The sequence below is a fragment of the Takifugu flavidus genome, unplaced genomic scaffold, assembly GCF_003711565.1.
Source record: "Takifugu flavidus isolate HTHZ2018 unplaced genomic scaffold, ASM371156v2 ctg453, whole genome shotgun sequence".
NCBI lineage: Eukaryota > Metazoa > Chordata > Actinopteri > Tetraodontiformes > Tetraodontidae > Takifugu > Takifugu flavidus.
Window position 1 is genome coordinate 246 of NW_026622070.1, and position 14,931 is coordinate 15,176.

The 14,931-nt window shown below is 45.6% G+C and overlaps 2 protein-coding genes across 4 annotated transcripts; both read right to left on the reverse strand.

The window, feature by feature from the left end:
• Positions 1–2,026: 2,026 nt before the first annotated feature.
• LOC130520622 (zinc finger protein 121-like) lies at positions 2,027–13,450 on the reverse strand. 3 transcript variants are annotated; one of them, XR_008948949.1, is made up of 3 exons: positions 13,171–13,446; positions 2,369–4,018; positions 2,027–2,285 (listed from the first exon to the last, which is right to left on the reverse strand). XR_008948949.1 is itself a non-coding variant. In XM_057024311.1 (3 exons), the coding sequence occupies exons 1-3, from the start codon at positions 13,340–13,342 to the stop codon at positions 3,866–3,868; spliced, it is 408 nt and encodes a 135-aa protein (XP_056880291.1). In that variant the 5' UTR covers positions 13,343–13,450; the 3' UTR covers positions 3,835–3,865. The 3 variants fall into 3 exon arrangements, 2 of the variants coding, with proteins under 2 accessions (XP_056880290.1, XP_056880291.1); XM_057024311.1 differs by lacking the exon at positions 2,027–2,285 and adding an exon at positions 4,161–4,243 and having other exon boundaries at positions 3,835–4,018; positions 13,171–13,450; XM_057024310.1 differs by having other exon boundaries at positions 2,027–4,018.
• On the reverse strand, positions 7,911–12,350 carry LOC130520623 (uncharacterized). Its single transcript, XM_057024313.1, has 2 exons — positions 11,546–12,350; positions 7,911–11,513 (listed from the first exon to the last, which is right to left on the reverse strand). The coding sequence occupies exon 2, from the start codon at positions 11,495–11,497 to the stop codon at positions 10,160–10,162; it is 1,338 nt and encodes a 445-aa protein (XP_056880293.1). The 5' UTR covers positions 11,498–11,513; positions 11,546–12,350; the 3' UTR covers positions 7,911–10,159.
• Positions 13,451–14,931: the final 1,481 nt, after the last annotated feature.

Consider the following 14,931-nt stretch of genomic DNA (forward strand, 5'->3'; position numbering starts at 1 on the left):
CTCAACGTTAAGAAGGCAGATTGGCCAGAATTGACTAATAGTTGTCGCATCCTTCTCCTTGGGAATTAGCACACCTCCAGCCCCTCCCTTCTGCCACACGACCCTCATTAGCCTCCAAAGATAAGGCAAGACATCTGGTGCGTTCTTGTAAAGCTTATATGGTACTCCATTCGGCCCAGGGGCCGATGCTGACCTTGCCCGCCTTATTGTCTCCTCTACTTCCTTCCATTTTGGTGGACCAGTCTCCAAGTTAACTTCAGGAGGTTGAATAGGTGGGATATCCTATGGAATAGTTAGCTGTTCGTGCCTTTTTGTGTCCTGGTGGACCTTTTCCATGTATTCTTCCACTTCCTGCCTTGTGGCCTTCAGGGTTCCACTTTTTTCCGGAGCGAAGAGGTCTTTTAGGGATTTTTTAGAGGGATTTTTAAAGAACTGAGTTCTTGTGCGTTCCTTCTTCTTACGAAGCTTCCTCAAGTTCTCAGCTTTCCGCAAGGTTGCCAAACGAGTTTTGATCTCTCCTTCAAGAAGCTGAAGACCCTCTCTCTCGGCATCCGATGCTTTTTTCCATTGTTTCCTCAGCTGCCTTCGCTCTTTCACCAGCCTCTCAATCTCCTGCTGCCTCCTTGATTTGGCTGGCACAGTTGTTGCTTCACCACTTCTCCTTAGCTGAACTCCAAAGCGCTCTACTCCATAGTGATAAATGATTTTACCCATCCTTTCCAGCTTTACCTCCGCCGTTCCTATCTGCTGCTCCAGGATTTTTGTCAGGTCGTTGTTGACAGTTTCCCTCTCTCGCTTTTCAACAGCTTTGGGCCATTTCACCCTTGGTCTGTACTCTAGGGTCTTTTCTCTAGGAGGTCTCTGTGACTGTGTGGGTTCCTCCACCTGCATTCTTGTGCTTGTGCTTTCTTCCTCAGCTTCTCTCGATGCTGCTGATGCTCTGCGAACTTTGGTTTTTCGTCCTGTCGCTGTGCTTCACTCGACTTATTTGAGTCGCTACTTCGTAAGAAGTACTGGTCAATGCGAGGCCCCTGTTTCTGCTGCCTCAAGCACCCTCTCTTTCCTTGGTGGATTTTCAGGCCCCTGGCTGTTATGATGTTATTCGAGCCACAGAGGCACACCTGAAGTGCTTGGCCTGCTGCTGTTGTAGATCTCTCATGTGTAGTGTTCTTGCTCAAAGTCGTTTCCATTCCTGGGTCTGTAACCGTGTTGTCAATCACTGAGCCATCTTGCGCCCCCACTCTCACAGGCTCTGGGGGTATGTTCCTCTGTTGATTTTCTGTAGCACTTAGAGGGTGCCTCCAACAAGCTGACACAGCGTCAGAGACTGCCGGCATGGGTAGCTAGCCCATGACAGCCCCATTGGGGTCTATTCCCTCCAGTCAGCTGTCTCTCCAAGCTGTCACACAGACTTTCCTGTGTTGTCAGCTGCCCCTTCACAGCAGTCACTGGACTAGTCCGGATATTCAGAATCAGTAAACACTGGAAGAGTTGTTAGAAACATCCATTGTGCCAGTAGATGGTACACACTCACATGAGGTATACCTTGTTGTGAAAGGGGGGAATACGTATGACTTTGGAAAGATTTAACTTTCTGGAGACATCATCAGCAGCGCCTTGAAACAATTTTGATTGTAAAAGACGCTATATAAATAAAGATTGATTCGATTTGAATGATTCTCCCAAAACTCGCACATGACTATGATATTTAAAATTACTCAGTTGAGTTCCAACAGGAACTAGCCAGAGCCCACATGACTCCTGTGCTGATTGGAGGTGTCAGCAGGAGGTAAATGGAGCCCACAGCTTTCATGATGGATGTTTAAAACAGTGGAAGAGCAGCTGCACCTGCAGACATCATGTAGCCACTTCACCTGTTCAAAACAGAAGGTTCTAACTGCCTCCAGCCAACACCTGCTGAGCAACACATGCTCACAGAAAGTTGACATATAGATTTTCTCAATTGATTTTCTATTATGACTTTATTTTACTTATTTATTTTGAATTGATACAAAGATTCTCTGTGTTGCAGGTTTATTCCATAGTAACAAAGTTTATTATCAGGACAAAAGGGTGAACTGGTAATACAGAACATCTGGCATGAATCTAAAATTAAAGCTGGTATTTTGACTCTTTGTGATGAGATGAAGAAGCTGCAGCAATATCTGAACTCTCTTGTTGACAAATCTGGATGTTTTCGCTCCTGCCGGTGCTTATGTGCTGCACTAACTCACAATTCTGGGTGAAGGTTTCCCCACATGTTTCACAGACATGTGGTCTCTAAACTGTGTGAACTCTCATGTGATAATTTAATGCAGAGTTTTGTTTGAAGTTTACTCACATATTTCACACGCATATGGTCTCTCACCTATGTGAATTCTCATGTGACTATTTAATTCATCATTTCGTTTGAAGGTGTTCCCATGTTTTACACAAATATGGTCTCTCACCTGTGTGAACTCTCATGTGGGCATTTAATTCATAATTTTGTCTAAATGTTTTCCTACATGTTTTACACTCATGTGGTCTCATCTGTGTGAACTCTCTTCTGCTTTTTTAATGCAGAATTTTGTGTGAAGGTTTTCCCACATGTTTTACACACATATAGTCTCGCCTTTGTGAATTCTCATGTGGACAGTTAAGGAATAATTTTGTTTGAATGTTTTCCCACATGTTTTACACAAAAATGGTCTCTCACTTGTGTGACGTCTCGTGTGGGCATGTAATGCAGAATTTTGTGCAAAGGTTTTCCCACATGCTTTACACACAAATGGTCTCTCGCCTGTGTGAACTCTTAAGTGGGTCTTTAATTCACTGTGTCGTTTAAAGGTTTTCCCACAGGTTTTACACACAAATGGTCTCTCACCTGTGTGATCTCTTAAATGGAACTTTAATTCATCATTTCGTTTAAATGTCTTGCCACATGTTTTACACACAAATGGTCTCTCACCCGTGTGATCTCTTAAGTGGATCTTTAAGTCATAATTTTGTTTGAAGGCTTTTCCACATGTTTTACACACAAATGGTCTCTCACCTGTGTGAACTCTAAGATGGTTATTTAATTTATCATTTTGTATAAAGGTCTTCCCACATGTTTTACAGACATGTGGCCTTTCACCTGTGTGAATTCTCTTGTGGAGATATAATGAAGAATGTTGTTTAAAGGTTTTCCCACATATGTTACACGCATATGGTCTCTCACCTGTGTGAACTCTCATGTGGATAATTAATGTAGTATTTGCTTTGAAGGTTTTCCCACATGTTTTACACGCATATGGTCTCTCGTCTGTGTGAACTTTAAGGTGTTGCTTCAGTGATTTTGACAGTTTGAAATTTTTCCCACATGTTTCACAAATAAAGAATTTGGTTGCTGTGTCCTTAATTTTGTCGGCTGATGAGAAACAACCCTCTCTGAAATCTTTACCACATGCTGAGCCAAGGTGTTGGTATTGAATAGTGGAATGTCTTTTCAGATCTGTCTTGATCTTTCCCTGTTGTTCACCTGTGTTAGATGCAGATGTTTTAGCACCTGTGTCTGTATCACAGTCCACTGCTGACTCTGCTGGGCTGTTTACATTCCCAGTCTGACATTTAGGATGGTTCTGCTTCATGGTTTGTTTTGGCTCTTCAGCTGTGGTCCACCTGGAGTCTTCGCTGGTGCTGTTTTCCTCATCTTTGCTCTCAGATATATGAGGACTGTAGGAGAGCAGCTGCAGGTCACAGGCTGGATCTGGTAACACAGGGCTTTGAACTGTTGTGTTCACCTCAGGCTTTTCCTGGCTCTGATCAGGATTCAGGCCCAGTTCACTGTCGTCACCTTGCTCATGTATGGTCACCATTAAGGTGTCCATCTCCTGCTTCACAGTCAGCGGCTCTCCATCCTGATAACAGCAGGAATCTTTCTGTTCCTCATTGATTTGTGGAGGCTTTGAGTCCTCCTGATCCAGACTGCAGCTCCTATCCTGATGCTGGTAATTATCCTCTTCCTCCTTCCACAAAGGTTGCTGCTGTGAAAGCTCTAGAAACACAGGAGAAATCATCAAGAATGGAAAGAGGCATGTCAGTGTGAAGCAATAGGTTTAGGGGCAACTGTACAAAGGGCAGTTTTTACCATCCAACGAGCCACAACAACGGGCAGCTCACAATATGAATGGTCAAACCTGCAACCTGTGAAGTTCTACATCTCTTCTCCAAACATCTGAAGCATCAGTCACATCTGAATGAGTAAATATGAGGCTGCCATCTTTTTACAAACAAACGAGAGCAAAACATCAGTCCACATTAGCACATGGCTAATGTGACATCAGTGAAGATGTTTACGTGGACAAAATAGAGCTGGAACAGCAGTGTTTAAAGAAAAGGCTTGTTTACTTCACATTGAAAAACAGAAGACAAAGACTCCAGCAGAACACAGCAGGTGTAAATTAGGAGTTGGTAATAAAGGCTTCCAGTGCTGAGGGAGAAGACCCTGCTCTGAGCTAGGAGCTGAAAGAGTCATAGCCACTAAAGTCAGACCATGAAAAAATCCCCAACTCTGCATGCAATAGAAAAAAGGTCATAAGAACCTTTGGTACCAGAAACTGCAAAAATCCCTCCAGTGCAAAGGGGGCGATGGTGATCAAAACAAGTCTTGCTTTGATTTTTTCCAATTCAATTCAATTCATCTTTCTTTGTGTGTTAAAATCAGAACTGTCTTGAGGTCCTTTACAGAATCCCAGAGCCTAACCCCCAAAAAGCAGCAGAGAAAGAGAAAAACTGCCCTTTAACAAGAAGAAACCTTGAGCAGGCTCATACGGACGGACTCTCCTACTGATGGCTGGTTGGGCAGAGAGGGAGGAGAAGGCAGGGGCACAGGTACAGGAGAGACAAGGCAGACATCATGTTAATACATTAATGACACTGAGCTGGGGATGCACAGTGTATTAATATTAACATGTGCCATAATCACATCACAGACCAGTGCTTGGAGTGCCACAAGTCAGGAAAAACTAGCTCCGCTTTACACATGGTTTACACATGAGTACCCTATTTCAAGATTTCAAGATGGCGGTGCGGACACATGCAGCGGGCCCTCTCTCCAGAGTCGGTGCTGAAAAGTTGCGTGTGTGAATGTCTGAATGCTTTTCGTTTACGCCTGTGTACGTCGGGTACGTCGCCAAAGTCTCCTGACATAAGTTACAGTCGCCGTTGCCTTTTGGATCTACAGGAGAACTCAACAAACTCCATCCCAGCCCAAACAGTCTTGGAGGAACTTCGGAACCTCGTACTACTCCGCCGGCCTGCCAGAACAATGGCCTTGCCTGCTACTTCCCAACCCCCTAGGAGACACCAGAAGTGGTGTGAGAGAAAGCAGAAGCAGGGCAAGCGCGGAAGTACCCGGACTAGGCTAGCAGCTAGCCCATACAAACCCGCGATACCATCTCTCATTCTGGCCAACGTAAGATCACTGGACAATAAAATGAACCACATACAACTCATAAGATCTGCGCAGCGTGATGTGAGGGACTGCTGTGTTTTTATTTTCACGGAAACATGGCTTAATGACAACATCCCGGACTCCGGTATCCAGCTACCCGGGCTAACATGCTACTGCGCTTACCAATTCTGCTGGTCGCTGTTTACATCCCACCCAGCTCGAACACCAGCGTTAGGAGCGAGGCACTCAGTGTACTCTATCAAGCCATTAATGACCAACAGACAGCGCATCCAGATGGGTTTCTCATCACTGCTGGGGATTTCCACCAAGCAGATCTAAAGGTTTTCCTGCCTCGGCTGCATCAGCATGTGGACTTGCCCACTAGGGGAAATAATACGCTGTATCTGGTTTACACTAACAATAAGGGAGCATACAAGGCCTCCCCCACCTGGGTCTCTCTGACCACATTACCATCATGTTGAGACCAGCATACAGACCAAGGGTGAGAGTCATCAGACCAAACCAAAAGAAGGTATGGGTGTGGCCAGAGGGGGCCTGTTCAGCTCTTCAAGACTGCTTCAGTACAACAGACTGGGACATCGTCAAACAGGCCGCCACTAACAACAACCATACAGACGTCGAGGAATACATGGCAGTCACAGCATACATCAAGTTTATCGAAGATGTCACACACAAAACCATCACTATCTGTGCTAACCAGAAACCATGGTTGACAGGAGACGTCCACAGGTTCCTGAGGACTCGAGACTCAGCCTACAGGGCTGGAGACACCGTAGGGCTAGCAACAGCCAGAGCCAATCTGTCCCATGGAATCAGGGAAGCAAAACAACAATGCAGCAAGAAAATATCAGGACACTTCAACAACACCAGAGATGCAGAGAGCCTGTGAAGGGGCATCCAGACCCTCACTGACTACAAACCCCCTCCACAAACATGCAAGAGCGACATCTCACTGCTAAACAGCCTTAATGAATTCTTCGGACGCTTTGATACACTGAACAACATGCCAGCACAGAAGACAACACCTCCTCCAGACAAGCAGACTGTGTGTCTCTCTCCCGTCAGTGTGAAAAGGGCCCTTTCCAGGATCAACCCCCGGAAGGCGGCGGGACCAGACAACATACCTGGCCGGGTCTTAAAGGACTGTGCTGAAGAGCTCAAGGATGTCCTAACAGACATCTTCAACATCTCCCTGAGCCAGCAGTTGTTCCCAAGTGTTTCAAAGCCACCACAATAATCCCAATTCCTAAGAAACGTCAACTATCCAGCTACAATGATTACCGGCCAGTAGCACTGACATCCACCATAATCAAGTGCTTCGAGAGGCTGGTTCTACAAGACATCAAATCCATTCTTCCCCCTCCCATGATCTGTTCCAGTTTGCATACAGGACCAAAAGGTCCACTGAGGATGCCATCTCCGCTGCTCTGCACCCAGCCCTCACACACCGGGACTCTAAAGACTCCTATGTGCAAATGCTGTTCCTAGATTTTAGCTCAGCATTCAACACCATCATCCCCCAACAGCTAATAAACAAAATGGGACAACTTGGAATCAAGACCACTCTGTGTAAATGGGTGCTAGACTTCTTAACAGACAGGCCACAGAGTGTATGGGCTGGCAGCAGCACCTTCAAGACAGTCATGCTGAGCAAAGGGGCACCACAAGGATGTGTGCTCAGCCCACTGCTCTTCACCCTGCTGACCCACAACTGCGTACCCAGCTACAACACCAATCACATCATCATGTTTGCGGATAATACGAATGTGGTGGGCCTCATCACCAACAACAATGAGGCAGCCTACAGGTGTGAGGTGAGCCAAATGGTCCAGTGGTGCAAATATAACAATCTCTTCCTTAACATAGAGAAGACCAAAGAGATGGTTATTGACTTCAGGAGAAGGCCACCACAGTATCCCCCACTGACCATCAATGGTGCTGCTGTGGAAAGGGTGAGCAGCACCAAGTTTCTGGGGGTACACATATCTGAAAACCTCACCTGGACAACTAACACAACACAGCTGGCCAGGAAAGCTCAGACACGCCTATACTTCCTCCGCAAACTAAGGAGAGCACACGTGCCACCTCCCATCATGGGCTCCTTCTACAGAGGCACCATTGAGAGTGTCATCACTGGCTGCATCACTGTGTGGTATTGAGGCTGCACTGCCTCCTGCCGAAAGACTCTGCAACGCATAGTGAATACAGCCAGTAAGATCATTGGTGCTCCACTGCTCATCCTTGTAGACATTTTCAACACCCGCCTCACCGAAGAGCCACCAGCAATGTCGAGGATAACTCTCACCTCTCACACCCCGACTTCAGCCTCCTGCCTTAAGGGAGAAGGTTCAGAAGCCTTCAGGCCCGCTCCACCAGTCTGTCAAACAGTTGTATCCACCAGGCTGTCAGGATGCTGAACTCCATCCACTACCTCCACCAGCTCCTTGAAAACCCTTGAAATTTGCACAAAGAGGGAAATCTATTATTGACTGTGATATTTTATACCTCACTTCATTGTATATTGTATTCATGTCTTTGGCACCTTATTTGACCCCCCTTTTTTTGACCCCCCTTTCACTTTAGTGACATATTGGTGCTTCCTGTGTAGTATGTTTTTGCCTTAAAGACATTAGAATTCATGTGATTATAAGCATCATTTGCTCTTTCATACCACTTTAATTTTAACTGTACTAGAGTTTTCACACTTTCAATGGAGAATTAAGATATTGTTGGAGCAATTCAAATATACTGCAGACTCATCAATTGAACTGATATCTTTTGGGAGTGACGATGATGTCCATAGTTTGATCCGCAGCTGGGTGGAGAAGGACTAGCTGTTTTCTGAGGGTTCCATGTTTTCACCGTTCCTCAGGCAGACATTGTGCAAAATGGTGCAACATGCAATAACCTTTGTGGTAAAGGCAGGCTTCACCTCCAAGGTTTTGTAAAATATTGCCCACCATCTGCTCTTCATAATCTCCATTGTCCTTTCTATGCTAGATTGAGCTTTTGCATGATGTATGTTAAACCTGGCACTATCATAGGTCTCCTGTACTCTCTAAATAGTGTTATCAATGCTATAGGCTTGGACATACAGGGATACCACCGTTCCCTATGATGCAATAACTCTCAGTTTTCTGTTAAAGTAACACTAAGCAGCTCCACCAGGGAGCTTGATCCTAAGGTGGCATCCATCTATACTGCCAACCACTTTAGCAGAAGCTGGTGATCCAGCCAGCACCTGGCCTTAGAAAAAGTAATTGGACATATTTTCAGGGCAAGTACTTTATCTGAGAGCCAACAAATTATGTCATTGGTTGTGGAGTGTGGAATTAAGAAGGCTCTTGACTCCACACAGTAGGAGGCTGCACCTGCCAGCCTAAAGATGATTAAACCCTCCACCTTCAGACTCCAGCCATGGTGAAATCAGTGGAAAGTCTTCAATTCTTTTCAGAAGGGGTGAAATGTAGGCATCGTAAAATATTTCAATATAAAGGTGGAAATAAAAACCATAATCAACTATCATTGCTGTTTTTTTCTGTCACAATTTCATGACATATTGATCATAAAGCCAAAATAGTCCTAAAGAAAATGTCTATTCCACACCAGAGGATAGGATCTCAAAATAAACTTTTAAAAAGATGAACAGATAAAGAGCCATTTTCCAATCAAAATCCAGTTTGAATTTTGTACGACTTGAGAATATACCATTATGTCATGGTGCGAAAATGTCACTGAACTTTAATTTAATATTATTTGTATCGAATAATTTATAGGGGGAAATGATACATTAAGAAACAAACAAACGGTGATTGTGTTTTTTTTAATTTATTTTTTGATGGGTTAAAATAATTAAATAGACCTGCTTGCTCTCGCCTGCAACTGGGTTCGTATTTATTATGCGACGCTATGACGTCTTTTAGCGTGCGCCCACGCAGTGAACAAAAATGACTTTAAGGCTGTTTCCGAAACCACCCCCTATACCCTACATAGTGCACGCAATAGTGTGGACGCCATTTTGAAATAGTGTCCGAATTGTTAGTGAGCATCGATGTACCCTATGTAGTGCACTCAATGTATCCCACAATGCACTGCAAAAAGTAGTGTACAAGCGAGCACCCTAACTCGTAAAATGTATGCCATCAGCCTTTATGGTATCACGTGACGGTATCACGCTGATTGAATACATTTTTTTCAAATCGTAATTTCTACTGTGTGGTTTGATATATGAAATTTTTGGAAATGAGAATTTTTTTCAGTAGGGGTCCAATATGATCATCTAAAAATATTACAACATAAATGTGTAAAAAAATAAAAAAAAATCAATCAATCTTCACTGATCCCCCCACCCCTCACTTAAAATTTGTTTCATTTTCTGCCGCTTATCCGGATCCGGGTCACGGGGGCAGAAGCTTCAGGAGGGATGCCCAGACAGCTCTCTCCCCGGTCACTTCCATCAGCTCTTCCGGGGGAACCCCCAGCCGCTCCCAAGCCAGGCGAGAGATGTAATCTCTCCACCTAGTCCTGGGCCGGCCAGGTCCCTGTTTGATGGCGCCAGAAGAACCACGTCATCTGCAAAAAGCAGCGACGAGATATTCCGCCCACCGAACTCGACACCCTCCACTCCCCGGCTGTGCCTAGAAATTCATAAAAGTTATGAACAGAACCGGTGACAAAGGGAAGCCCTGGCAGAGTCCAACCCTCACTGGGATCGAGTCCGACTTACAACCGGCTATCCGGACCAAACTCCTGCTCCTTTGGTACAGGGCCTGGACGGCCCTTATCATGGGACCTTCCACCCCATACTCCCCACAGGATGCTCCTGGGGACCCGGTCATAAGCCTTTTCCAAGTCCACAAAACACATGTGGACTGGTTGGGCAAACTCCGAACTCCCCTCAAGCACCCCAACAAGATTAAAGAGGTGATCCGTGGCTCCACGACCGGGGCGAAACCCGCATTGTTCCACCTCGATCAGAGGTTCAACTATCAGTCTAATCCTCTTTTCCAGCACCCTGGCATAGACTTTCCCAGGGAGGCTGAGGAGTGTGATCCCCCTATAGTTGGAACACACCCTCTGGTCCCCACTCTTAAAAATAGGGACCACCAACCCGGTCTGCCAGTCCAAGGGCACTGCCCCCGATGTCCACGCAATGTTGCAGAGGCGTGTCAACCAGGACAGCCCTACAACATCCAGAGCCTTAAGATACCCCGGGCGGATCTCATCCGCTCCCGGAGCTCCGCCGCCGGGCAGCTGTTTCACTACCTCGGCAACTTCCGCTCCGGAAATTGGATGGTCCACCTCCTGGTCATCCGACTCTGTTACACCTTGAGGATACGTGTTGGTAGGATTGAGGAGCTCCTGGAAGTATTCCTTCCACCGCCGGCTAATTGCCCCAGAAGACGTCAGCAGCTCCCCACGCGCACCTAACACGGTGTGGGCGAGTTGCCGCCTGCCGCCCCTAAGGCGCCGGACAGTTTGGAAGAATCTTCTCGGAGCAGACCGAAAGTCTTCCTTCATAGCCTCACCGAACTCCTGCCATGCCCGAGGTTTTGCCTCTGCGACTGTCGCGGCCGCAACCCGCTTAGCCAACCTGTACCGGTCAGCTGCTTCCGGAGACCCACAGACCAGCCATGACCTGTAGGCCTCTTTCTTCAGCTTGACGGCTCCCCTCACCTCTGGTGTCCACCATCGGGTACGGGGATTACCGCCACGACCAGCACCAGTGGTCTTGCAGCCACAGCTCGCGACAGCTGCCTCGACAATGGCGGAGCGGAACATGGCCCATTCAGACTCAATGTCCCTTACCGCCCTCGGAGCATGATCAAAGCTCTGTCGGAGGTGGGAGTTGAAGACCAGCCTGACGGGTTCCTCCACCAAGCGTTCCCAACAGACCCTCACTAAGCGTTTGGGCCTGCCAGTTCCACGCGGTGGCTTACCCCCCCACCTGATCAAACTCACCACCAGGTAGTGATCAGTTAACAGCTCTGCTCCTCTCTTCACCCGAGTGTCCAAAATATATGGCCGCAGATCAGCTGACACGACTATAAAGTCAATCATTGACCTACGGCACAGGCTGTCATGGTGCCAAGAGCAACGATGAACAACCTTATGTTCGAACATAGTGTTAGTTATGGCCAAACTGCGACTAGCACAGAAGTCCAATAACTGAACACCACTCTGGTTCTGATCGGGCAGACCGTTCCTCCCAATCACGCCTTTCCAGGTCACGCTGTTGTTGCCCACGTGAACGTTGAAGTCTCCCAGCAGCACGATGGAATCCCCAGTTGGGACACTGTCCAGTGTCCGTCCTAGATCCTCCAAAAAGGGCGGGTACTCTGAACTACCGTCAGAACCTGTTCCCCGACCCGAAGGCACAGGGAAGCAACCGTTTCGCTCGACCGCGAGAACCCAAATGTCAAACTAGAGAGTCTGGGGGCAAGCAAAAAGCCCACCCCCGCTCTCCGTCTCTCACCCTGAGCAACTCCAGCGTAGAAGAGTGTCCAACCCCCCTCAAGGTCTTGGGTTCCTGAGCCAACGCTATGTGTGGAAGTGAGGCCGACCATATCTAGTCGGTGACGCTCAACCTCCCCCACAAGCTCCAGCTCTTTCCCCGCCAGTGAGGTGACATTCCATGTTCCAAAAGCCAATTTCCATAACCGAGGATCGGACCGCCAAGGCCCCCGCCTTGGTCCGCCGCCCAATCCACACTGCACCGGACCCTTCATGCTCCTCCTGCGGGTGGTGGGTCCACTGGAGACGGGTCACTTAAAATTGTTCTTTGGAATTGTCTGTTCCTCACCAGGCGACAGAATCTCAGTAAAAGAATATTTACAAAGATGAAAAGTAGCTCTGGATCCATTTTTTAATGAAAAATTGCTTTATTAAATGTTTTCATTACAGCTGAATATGACTTGAGAATGTGCCATCACATCTTGGCTTGAAAATGTCAAGGGACACTAATTATTTTAGGTAATAAGTAATTATTATTGTATTATTATTGACATTAATATTTCATTTTATTATATAAAGTTAATTATCAGGTAAAACATTGCATTTTCATAAAATGACTGCTAAATGTATTTCTGATGGGTTAAAATAATTAAATAAACCTTGCCACTTTTCCCGGCGACCGGTTGGTAATTATTATGCGACACCATGACGTCACTTTACGTGCACCGTAAATGACGCCGTTGTCCGAATACTAACTTTAAATTGAGTGCACTACGTAGTTCACTCAATCCATGTCCCTCATGTAGTGACTAGTGAATAGGAGACGAGTGTGTGGTTTCGGAAACAGCCTAAAATTCAGTGAACTACATAGTGTACTGAATCCAACTCTCCTATGAATTAAGTAGTAAAAATGGAACGAGTGTGTGGTTTCGAACACAGCGATGATCCATAAACTCTGTAAGCTACGCAGACACAGAAGTGTAATTAAGTCGTTATTCTTTCAGTATCAATGTAGCGCGCTCATCAAGGAACATTAGCAGCAGCAGCAGCAGCAGCAGCTATGGCCTGTTACCCAGCAACATGTGTGCTGCTAACTCTTGTAGCTTTGCTACTGCTCGCCACCTACTGGCCTGAGATGCTCACTACCTTTTCAGCCATTGGAGGTTTACATTTAAATTGGTATAAATCAACATTTAGCAGCACATTTACGTTGCAGAAGCACTGTTTTAGTGTCACAATGAACATCCTTCCATATTTTGGGTTGATAAAGTCTTACGTACCTGTCCTGTGTAACTTTAATTGGGGTCTCCAAACACTTTCCACCAGTCTGCGCTGATAATCGAGCTCTTCTTCATATCCGTCGAGCTTTAGTTGAAACACTCGGAATATTTCTTCAGCAGCAACAGTCAGTCGCTCCATGACGAACGTCCTCAAACACTGAACAGAAGACATTCTTGTTGCTTCCACACCACAATACGGTCAAACATACAAAAACCTTCTGCTCAAAGCCGCTGTTATCGATTCCTGCCGAATGTTACACATTAAAGTTCCGCAAAAAACAACCGCGGGAGAATTGGTTCCGGTGTGGTGTGTGTGTTACCGAGGGCAGTGCTTCTTCATTATTTTCTGTAACAATCTCACAAACACACTGGTCGCCGCGACTATAAATAGTATCATTTGTCAGTAAAACTGTTGTAAATACACCTCTGCATAACACTGGATCCTCAACAAGAAAGAAAGATTTTTTTTATTTTAACAAAAATACTTTATTTACAATTTACACAGGGACACAAACTCCCTGTTTAGAACACATTACTGACAATAAATAAATAAACAGATGCAGCAATACAATTACCCCACAAGGAGGTCTGCAAAATTTAATTGATTTTCCATAACAGTGCAGAGTACATTCTTGTGACACCATGTTTCAGGGAATTGGCCTAGGTCATTTATAATTTTAAAAAACCCGAACTCTAACCTCAGCCTACACCAGATGTTACAGCGCCACACTGAGGCGGCCTCACAATCTCCAGTTTTTCCAATTCAGTTTTTTCTGGAAATGTAGATTACCATCTTGGCTTCCCCGCAAATAAAATTTAGGAGTTTTAATTTAAAAAGTTTTGTTAAAACCATTAAAAACACCTTTTACAACATTAAAAAGCACACTGTCTCTCACACTCACTGTACACGTGAAACACTGTCTCTCGCCCGTGTGAGAAGAATTATTGTTATTGTTGTTATCAGTATTATCTTTAAATGCTATTGTATGTAGATTTTGAGTGTTTGAGGAATGTTGACAAGAAAAGAAGAACATGAGAGTGTTTCGTAAAAGTCCTGACGCTGCTTACAACCAAGCCCAGCACCCAGATGTATCCTGTTGGTCAAGATTAGAGAAGTTTGTTAAGATGGGGGGATGGATAAGGGATGGTGGTTATGTGGACACAATGCGTATGCACACCTACCAGCAAACTGGTCAAGAGTGTGTGTTCCTGTACATCTCAAAGATCACACAATTATAATCTATGCCAACAACACCAAGAACATATCACAGAAGCGTTTTAAACGAGATTTGAATGACTACAAGTTCAAACCACACGACTCAGTGTGGGGCACAGATGTACCACAATAGTTTAAGCATTGGTCAACCGGAGATAAAGTGACCTTGACTCTCTTTCTGTGGATAGGAGTAGGAATTTGACAAAAGTTGTTCTCACAGGAGTCAAGGAAGAAATGACAGCGCTAAGACTGATGACCATGCAGAATAGGATGGCCTTAGATCTCATAACGGCCCCCCAGGGAGGAGTTTGTGCAATGGTAGGAGATTACTGTTGTACATTCATCCCAGAGAATGATGCGGACGGTCACCTGATAGATAGCGCATTGAGAAATTTAACTAAGCTACAGAGAGCTATGATTGACGATGGTAGTCCTCCACCAGATTGGCTTACAAAAATGCTGTCGGGGTGGAGGGAACTACTGTTCAAGATAGGAATGATGATAGGGATAGTACTGCTAGTATTAGCCATACTAGCTTGTTGTGT

Excerpts from the sequence above, each read along its gene's own strand:
- LOC130520622 (XM_057024310.1), bottom strand. The coding sequence starts at position 13,342 with ATGTCTTCTGTTCAGTGTTTGAGGACGTTCGTCATGGAGCGACTGACT. Across the intron at positions 4,019-13,170 it reads ATTAAAGTTACACAGGACAG|AGCTTTCACAGCAGCAACCT; the intron begins GTACGTAAGACT and ends CTGTGTTTCTAG.
- LOC130520623 (XM_057024313.1), bottom strand. The coding sequence starts at position 11,497 with ATGATTGACTTTATAGTCGTGTCAGCTGATCTGCGGCCATATATTTTG.